The 9,491-nt window shown below is 32.2% G+C and overlaps 1 protein-coding gene across 1 annotated transcript; it reads left to right on the top strand.

The window, feature by feature from the left end:
• The first annotated feature begins 982 nt into the window (after positions 1-982).
• LOC115986645 (palmitoyl-protein thioesterase 1) lies at positions 983-9,289 on the top strand. Its single transcript, XM_031109866.1, has 12 exons — positions 983-1,335; positions 2,578-2,662; positions 3,419-3,470; positions 3,569-3,589; positions 3,682-3,735; positions 4,875-4,925; positions 6,264-6,326; positions 7,095-7,160; positions 7,436-7,474; positions 7,803-7,925; positions 8,047-8,139; positions 8,779-9,289. The coding sequence occupies exons 1-12, from the start codon at positions 1,239-1,241 to the stop codon at positions 9,043-9,045; spliced, it is 1,011 nt and encodes a 336-aa protein (XP_030965726.1). The 5' UTR covers positions 983-1,238; the 3' UTR covers positions 9,046-9,289.
• Positions 9,290-9,491: the final 202 nt, after the last annotated feature.

Consider the following 9,491-nt stretch of genomic DNA (forward strand, 5'->3'; position numbering starts at 1 on the left):
CTCTCTAAGGGTGAATGGGCCTGGTCCACGAATTGTTGGGCCCCACAAAAACTATTTCCTAAATTCCCTTATATAGCTTGATATGAGATAGAACTGTTTTCCGCATAAAATTTTATGGAAAACAACACTTTCAAACGTTAAACTCAATAAGGAAAATAAATCTATCTTACTTGAAACTAAATAAAGAAAATCAAAGAAATAGTTTTCAAATTCATTTAAAGATCACTACTAAACATAGGAAACTTAGACAAATTTCTAGAAAATACTTTTTTTTTAAATGATTACTTTTTCAGAAAATATTAATGTTATAATAACAAACAAAGTATTAGCTCAAATGATTGATTTTTTGTTTTAAGTGAAGGGTTTCGAAATCTAGCATATCTTTCTCAAATAATAATAATCTGGTTACATATGTAATAAGTGAGATGTCTAAAAGTCTCTCAACTAATCATTTTTTTTTCCTTTTTTTATCCAACAGCTAATCATTTTGATACTAAAATGGTACTAATGCTAATAATTGAATCTTAAAAAATAAATACTAATAATAAAGTTCCAGTTAAAAGTGTCTTTAAAGTATTTATTAATAAATCATTTTAAGAAAATTTTGATATCACTTTTTTTTTTTAAATATAAATAAAAAAACTTTTAAAAAAATTTAATTACTTTTTTCTTTTCCCATAAAAATATTTCATAAATCAATACCCTTTGTACATTCCTTAAATTCTTCATAATCGTATCATATTCAAATACTATACAATAAAAGTTGAACTGGAATGATTTAGAAATTGTGGTGTACCAAATTGTAGAAATTTTTAACTTTTTTTTTTAAATAAATATAAATTTTTTATGTTCTGATTTCCTTCTACTCCTCTAACTTCTTTCTGATAAAAATCTTAGCAGCAATAATAATAATAATAATAATAATAATAATAATAATAATCACTAGAAATATTTGTTTGTTTTGAGGAAATGAAAATCATTTGACCGACCGCCAGTTCATATGAAGGAGAAATTGTCAACAGATGGAAGGGTAGCTGGCGCCATGTCTACTGACAAACTGACTCTTCGATTGTTTTTGTCAATCCTTTCCTTTCAATCTCTCTCTCCCAATACCAGAAACCACACACACAAAAATCCTGTCTTCTAGGATTGAAATCTTTCAAAACATTCTCCTATATCCTCCTCCTAATGCTACTACTCAGCTACCTGCTCTAATATCAAATACCCTTTAACACCAAATGGCTTCTCTTTCTCTACCACTGTCAACTGTTCTCATTTTCATCATCTGCACACTCACTCTCACTGCTCACTCTGTTCCTTTCATTGTCTTGCATGGTAATTAATTTTCTTACTCTCTTTTTTTTTTTTTTTTTTAATAATTTTTTCCCATTTATTCTCTCAATTTTTTTCTGGGTTCTGCTTATGCCTTACCTGCTATTTGACCTTCTATATTGTTCTCTCTGTAATGTGGTAATGGTGGAATGTAGGTAGTATCAAGAATTTAACTTCCAGTATGGGAAAGGAATATACTGTTTGCTATGTAGTAATTTGTCTTTTAGCTTTCTGTAATTCTGTTGGATTGTGCTGTTATGTACTGTATGTTTCCTTACGTTTGGTTAAAGTCCATTTGATATTCTACCTGGGTTTTTGTTTAAAATCTTTCTTATATAAATATAAATTATCAGTGAGTTAGTGGCGGAAGGGATGGACTGAGCTTATTCTTTATTTGATCTTTGATGTACTGGCTCCATTTTTGTTTTGAGATAAAATATAAAATAGGAGTATTGGAGTTCCTGTCTCATATATTTAAATGAGATTAAATTTTTAGGAAAGAAAAAAAAATTTAAACCTTGTGATGGGACTTAGAATATACCCTTACTGGGTATCAGTAACCAGCAATCCATATCTGGAAAACTTTATGGGATTTACTTTTTTGATTTCATGTTGGTCACCTTGAGACTTAATCCTAACAAACGTATTTTCCTTCAAGTAAAGAAGTGTTTGGAAAAGCAGAAATGTCATTTGACAAAGAAGAGTCTTTCAGAAATTGCTTGCAAGCAGTTAGGTAGTTATTTTATCCTATCAAGCTGTGACTGTGTTCTCAATCATGACAGAGACTGAGTTAGTTAGTCCTAAATATGTGAGAGCTAGAGTTTGTCATGTTATGCCTTTAATGTTCACACAAACTATCAGTTCATTGCACTCTTAATCACAAAGTTTGAGCAATGCTACACTCTCACATTGCATGGGAGCTCTTTACACATGCGCACGCGAGCACACACACACAAATGTATATGGCAGCTGTTATATTTCTAGCCTGTATGAGCTTCTTACATTAATGGATAAGTAAAGAAAGCTTTTCTGTAGAATTGTTGTTTCTAAAACATGTTTTGACTTCATCTTTCAGCTTCTCTATTGGCAACTAGAATATGTTGAGACTTTCCTTCAGGAGAATGATGTATAGATATTGCAATATTTAGCATCCTTGAAGTGTTTGCTGCTATTTAGATATTGCAATATTTAGCATCCTTTAAGTGTTTGCTGCTATACTAACATTTTGTATGCATTTTGTGGCAGGCATTGGAGATAAATGCAGCAGTAAAGCAGTCGCAACATTCACCGAGCGTTTAAGCAATTGGTCTGGATCTCAAGGATATTGCGTGTATGTTTTTTTTTTAATGAATATTTTATTCTCTATTTGGTAAAATATTAAACCCTGAACCTAACCTATAGGCCAGACATCCACACTACCTTTGTTTTCCTTGGGGGATTACCTCTAGGTGAAGAAAGCTACTTATCTTTGTGCACAAGGTCGTTAGATGACTCTATTTATCTAACTTTCTTTAAAAAAAATTTAAACTTGTTATATACCTTGTTAGAATTGTGTGGTTAAATGATTAAATTATCATATCCCAATAGTTTAAACTTTTGGAACAATCGGTAATTTAACATGGTATCAGAGTAGAAAGTCTTGAGTTTGATCCCTGTCTCCTCCACTTTACCTCGCATTTAAATTCTTATGTGTTGGGTCTCACCTATTAAAAAGTAGTTTCGGCCTACACGTGAGGGGGAGTGTTAGAATTGTGTAGTTAAATGATAAAGTTTATCATATCCCAATAGTTTAAACTTTTGGGACAATCAGTAATTTAACATACCTTATACTTATGACCATAAAGCCATCAAGAAAGTGGAATTTAGTTTGACCTGTTGTCAAACTATGCTCAACTATTATTAGTGGAAAGCTAAATTATTTTACAACATATCAACATGTTTGATGCTTTGAGATTGGATTTTCCTGCTGATTGGCTTTTTGGTACACGGCATCTGTAATCTAATCAGGCTCATATCCAGTGTATAACCAACATGAACAGTGTTAAGTAAATCCTAAATGTAATCAGATGTACTTTTTTTCCTGTAGAGAAATCGGAGATGGAGGATGGGATTCCTGGACTATGCCCCTGCTGGAACAGGTTCCAATCATACTAATATATGAGGAGTGCTTGTTATCGAGAATGTTCCATATTTAATCATGTGATAATCATTTTTTTTATATTTCTTGTGCTTGCAGACTGCTATTGCTTGTGAGAAGGTGATGAAGTTGTTTGGTAATAGCTTTTTGTTTCCTCTTCTTGCAATGGAAGTATAATTTGTTTCCCAACAAGATTTAGCTTCTATTTGCAGGTGAAGAACATGAGTGAACTAAGTGAGGGTTACAACATAGTTGGACTTTCTCAGGTAATTAACATAGGATTTCCTCTCATGTATTACTTTCGGTGTACTTCAATGGCACTCCCTGGGGACAAGTAAAAATGGAATTGAGACAAGCAAAAACAAGAATTAATCATATGCTTGGAACTTGGAAAGTGGAGTGGAAGTCTTTTTCAGAAATACATCAAAAAGAGACTTGCTTGGGACAAAGTCCCTCTAATCCAGGGAGAATAAAGTGTAAAATTGATTTTAGGCTCCATTTTACTGTAGGTTATATACATTCAAATTGTTTGTTAATTTTATCAGCTTCCTAATTTGAGTGTACTGCTTAAAATGTTTGTAACATGTAAACAAGGGGATCATTGCAATGTGATACAAGAAAATGCTGTTATTGTAGTGTTTTTAGCTTTTCCTGATTATGAAAGGGGATACTTTTGGAAAGACTTTACTTACTAAAGTGTTTTGATTAATGTGGATTCTTTCATGGCATTCTCTTGTTATAGATTCTCATTAGTTTTCAGCAAACTTTCGTTTGATTTTTCTTTTTCTACATGTTTTTGTTTTGATATTCCCCAAGCTTTTCCTATATTTTTCCATGACTGGTTTTAGTGCTGCAATTTTTAAATACATGTCTAGATTCCTGTTGGAACATTTGTATTGACATATGTTGATGTGATTCATCATTCAATGTCAATGGAGAACCTGATGAGTTTTGGAGACATCCAATTAATGGGTGAACTCTCTGAAAATAAAATTACAATTCAACATCTAGTGTTGATGTTGAATAGGTTGCAATACAAAAAGGGGATGCATAATGAGTGCCTAAAATAGTCCTTTCACCTATGAATCAGCAGGTCAAAGTAAATTATCTGCATAAATAGCATTATATTACATGAAGGAAAATTTAAATGAAAAGACAAATTTTCTCTTTTCAGTTCTAGATTCATGTGTGAAAAGGAAGTTGTCACTTATGTAGGGGAGAAGTATGGAACGTACTGCATGTAAAATTGAGAAGGTTTTCAAGGATGTATAATGTTGTAATTAGATGGCATTACATTTATCTCGATTTTCTTATCTTTTTCTTTCCCAATATTTAGACTTCTCTGATTGTTTGTTTATGTTTTTACATATTAGTAACATATTACATGGTCATTTTTGTTACACAGGGTACTATGATTGGTCGAGGGGTAGTTGAATGGTGTGATGGGGCCCCTCCTGTAAGAACTAATCTGATAATAACTCTGATATTGCTTTTTTATGTTTTTCATTCCCGAATAGTGAACATATTGTTGAGGTACTCTTTCATCATCTTCAATACAATGATATTGATGTTTATCAAATGTCCACACATGCACAAAGGCCTTGTAAATATATTGCTGAATTGGTATATCACATGCTATAGATGAAATGCCTTCTGGATGATAAAAGAACTTCATCTTAGCAAAGTTAATTTTTACTCCAGAAAATTGCTTAAAGGCAGATCCTTTCTTTCGATTGCCACAGTGTTGATACATTTCCCTGCTAATTAATACTTGGCTTCTGAAAGATACCTGATACTGAGAAGACATTAACTTCTGATATCAATGAAATGAATGTAGAGTAACCGTCTAGTTGAAAATTTTATTGGAGTCAAAATTCTCCTAGTAGCCTGAAAATCAGTCTAGGCACACAGCTTTGGTTATTGAACCTGGTCCAGGGGCCTTTGATCTATCCATTTCAAAGAGAATTCTTTATGCTTTCCTAAAAGACAATTTCTATTTGTATGTGCCAAATAGTTTTCAAGAAATAGCTCATGAATCTAACATCCCTATTAGACACTTGTTTTGGGAATTCTATATAATTTGACAATATCATCAAAATAAAGCTTCACAACTTAGGTGGCAAGTAAGGTTTTAGAGCATAGGATAAAATGGGCCATCTTAGAGAAGCACAACACTACCGAGGATTGAATCATGCTTTTGAAAGGTACAGAGAGACTGAGCATGAAAGCAATACTCACATCTTGCTACTCCCTTGTGTGTACTTGGTGTTTCTTGGGTAATGCTGAAGAGTGAAGACAATGATTCGGATGTTGGAATGTTAGCAAGGAAAATTTTCATCGTCGTAGGAACTTGAAGATTTGGAATGCTACTCCCTTTTGTGTGTTGTGGACCGTTTTGTGAGAGACGAATGGTAAAAATTTTGATGGTGTTGAAAGGCCTATTTGTGTAATTAAGTAATTTTTTTCCAGTCTTGATATGAGTGGTTGACTGTTTTAGGCAGCATCCATTCATCTTCTATTTGTGACTTTTTAGGTCTTCTGTGCTTGGGATTTTAGTTCTTTAGGAGTAGGTCAATTCACATTTTGTTTATTGATCAACATCCTCTTTTCCATAACATTATTTTACTTATAAATCCTTCAAATATTTGATCATTCCCCCATCATCTTCATTATTGTTTCTTCTCCTCTGTTTCTCTTTTTCTTCTTCTATCTTTCTCTTACATTGTGCTGATTTATAGTTCTCTCAAACTTGATTTGTATGTTACTTATGTTCCATCTCTTTTTCTATATACAGGTTAAGAATTTCATATCTTTAGCTGGTATTCATGCTGGAATTGCTTCAATTCCATTTTGTGGAGTATGTGCTTCTTTCACTTCATGATCTGTATATTCTTTTTGAAGTAGATTGGGACAACACTTCTAAATATTTCTTTTGCATTAACTATATGCATACGTTTTGGCGTGAATAGACTTGAAAATTATAATCATGTTGGACAGAACAATCTTTACTTAGGGAGATGTAAAAGATGTATTACCTTCCTGGTATTTTACACCAATAAAATACTAAATTAACCCTTGGCATTGAAGGAAAATTTCAGTTGTACAAAACCTCCGCACTCTTTGAAAGGTCAGATTATATTTTGGGGGGAAAACAAGTTGCACAGTATCTAGAAAAACTTACTATTGTTGACTAAAAAGATTAAAAATGCTGTTGCTGTTTTTTCAATGCTCTTTATATCTATAAATCGATTGTGGATACTGATGATACAGATCATTATAGATCATTGATATCAATGAAAAACACAATGGCCAATTTTCAACAATATTTCTCTCTTCTTATTAATTGACTTTCATTCCTTTCCTATGATTTTTCAATTCTAGTTGGATTTTCTAAAACTTCTATATTGTATACCATATGTGAGAGATTGAGTGATCTGGATATTGAAATATATCACTAATCAATGTCCTTTGCCAACAAAATTTGGACTTGTTATGGTAGAAAGGCGCTGAGTAATCATTACAATTAATAAACATGTTTTATGTAATTTCATTTCCTACTTGAATGTGTTAATTAATCAATCTACATATGAATTGTACTATAGCTTGATATGCCTTGTTTTTGCAGTCCGAGTGGTTTTGCGCTCTAGTGGACCTATTAATCGAGTTAGAAGTCTACAGTAACTATGTCCAGGTATGAACTTTTTTTAAAATAAAATTTATAATTTTGCATTGTGATTATTTTATTAAATGAGAAATGAAAAGCTATATATATATTAAATGAAGACAAACGAATAATTCAATGTTTGAAACAGTGGCCTCTTTATAAATCATCTTCCTCTTGATTATTGTGAAATTTAAATTCATCCTTATGGACTACTTTAATTGATTTGTTTTCCATTTTTTTCTTGTTATTTTATCTCTGATGACATTTACGATTTGAATTTCTAATCATTGGTGGAACTGCAGGAACATTTGGCTCCAAGTGGTTATGTAAAAATCCCAACTGTGAGTATAACTTCAGTTTACCTTAAAGCTCTTTTAAATTGCAGGTTATCTTGCAAATAGTTTGTCTTTTAATCTTCGCAATAAACCAAACCCTCAGTGAAAGTTGGTGACCAGCTTTCATTCTTGATTAAGATTAGCTTCCTACTTCTTAATATGGAATATGGGCCTGTGTTGTTTAGTCATTTTTTCTCTTGGGATGAAACCATTGCTGATATGACTTTCAGCTATTTTAATTCTTTATATTTTCATTATTGCCACCTTCTCAATATTGCTTCAATGGAATTTTTTTATTCTAAGAGCTAAACAAGATTATTTTTTCTTTCTTCAGGACATTAGCGCCTATTTAAAAGGATGCAAGTTTCTTCCAAAGCTTAACAATGAAATCAACGCTACAAGAAATTCCACCTATAAGGAAAGATTTGCTAGCTTACAGAATTTGGTTCTTATTATGGTGAGTTGAAGAGTCATGAGCTGTATCTGTAATTTTTTCTAGTCCACTTAGATATGATGCAAGTTTCAATTGTTCATACATGTTTGGTGATGCTCTTCTCTTTCTTTGAATGCATTATCAGTTTGAGCAGGATACTGTTTTGGTTCCTAAGGAGACGTCCTGGTTCGGGTATTACCCAGATGGGGCCTTTGATCCTATTTTGCCTGCACAAGAGGTAATCCATCTTTCCATGTCATGATTTTACCTTCTTGAAGAAATATTTCTTCTCTATGCTTTGCTTCTGGGGAGGACTTTATTGGTCAAACATACTTCCTGGTCAATAAGTTTTTTTTTTTAATTTATTATTATTATTATTTTTAATATAGGATAATAAAAAGAGAAGTGCTACTTCTAATTTAAACCTATAATTGAAATTACTTTTTTACCAACTAATAACTGTCAGTAACAAGCTCTAACTTATGATTTATTGTGAAAGTGTTGTTAAAATATTGTGGACAACATTTCTTTGATAAAAACGCTTATGCTTTTCAAACCAATATCAAGGAGAAGTCCATTTTCTCAATACAAAAGACACAATAACCAAGCCTTAATCCTTCTTTAAAAAAAATCCTAAAATTTGGAATTGGCTATGGATCCTCAACAAACTAGTTAGAATCAGTCAATCGCATGTATTCTATTTTGCCATTTTATTCTATATAAAGTCTTACCCTTTGCAAGAGTAACACATATGCAATCTTTACACAATTGAAGAATCTTCAAATTGTTCAAAAATAACTCATTAGTTGCTTGTATCTCCACCATATATTAATTAATGATTGCTTTTAATTTTTTTAGCATATTTTATTCCCTGCAGACTCTACTCTATACTGAAGACTGGATTGGTTTGAAAATCCTGGATGAAGCTGGTAAAGTTAAATTCATAAACGTTTCCGGGGGCCATTTGGAGATTTCTACAAGTGATATGAAAACGTATATAGTGCCTTACTTGGAGGATGAAACATCAAGACAGGTGGTGATAACAGAAACTTCACCATTTAACTGGCTCTCATCAATCTGGCATTTCTTTTTGGAACTGATTGGGTTCTCTAAGGATCAACCATTGCTGCGCATGGTGGATTAATTGAGTGCTGTCTTCACATGCGTATATTTATTATGAGTAAATTACACTTTTGACCATTTATGTTTGGGGGTTTTCATTTAGTCCCTCATGTTTGAACATTTTCATTTTTTACTCTCCAATTTGATAACAATTTTAAAGTAGTCCTCCCGTCTATCTCCGTTAGGGATGTGACTGTTATGTGACAATTAAGTTTAAGGCGATGTAATTTTTCTATTTAAAACTATGTTTTGGATCTTGCTCAATCTATGTTAGCAATTAAAAAACAAAGAAAAATTCATATATAAAATTATGTTTTTTTTCCTCTTACCCAACTCCTTAGGTTGTGATGCATGATGAGATTTTGTGGGGGGGTGGGGTTGGTGGGGGAGGTTAGGAGATAGAATTTTTTTTTTTTTTTTTTAACCATATGTGTTTGGTAAAGAGGCTGAAAAAGTTGAAGGAAAGAT

Source organism: Quercus lobata, chromosome 4, assembly GCF_001633185.2.
Source record: "Quercus lobata isolate SW786 chromosome 4, ValleyOak3.0 Primary Assembly, whole genome shotgun sequence".
In the NCBI taxonomy this organism is placed as follows: domain Eukaryota; kingdom Viridiplantae; phylum Streptophyta; class Magnoliopsida; order Fagales; family Fagaceae; genus Quercus; species Quercus lobata.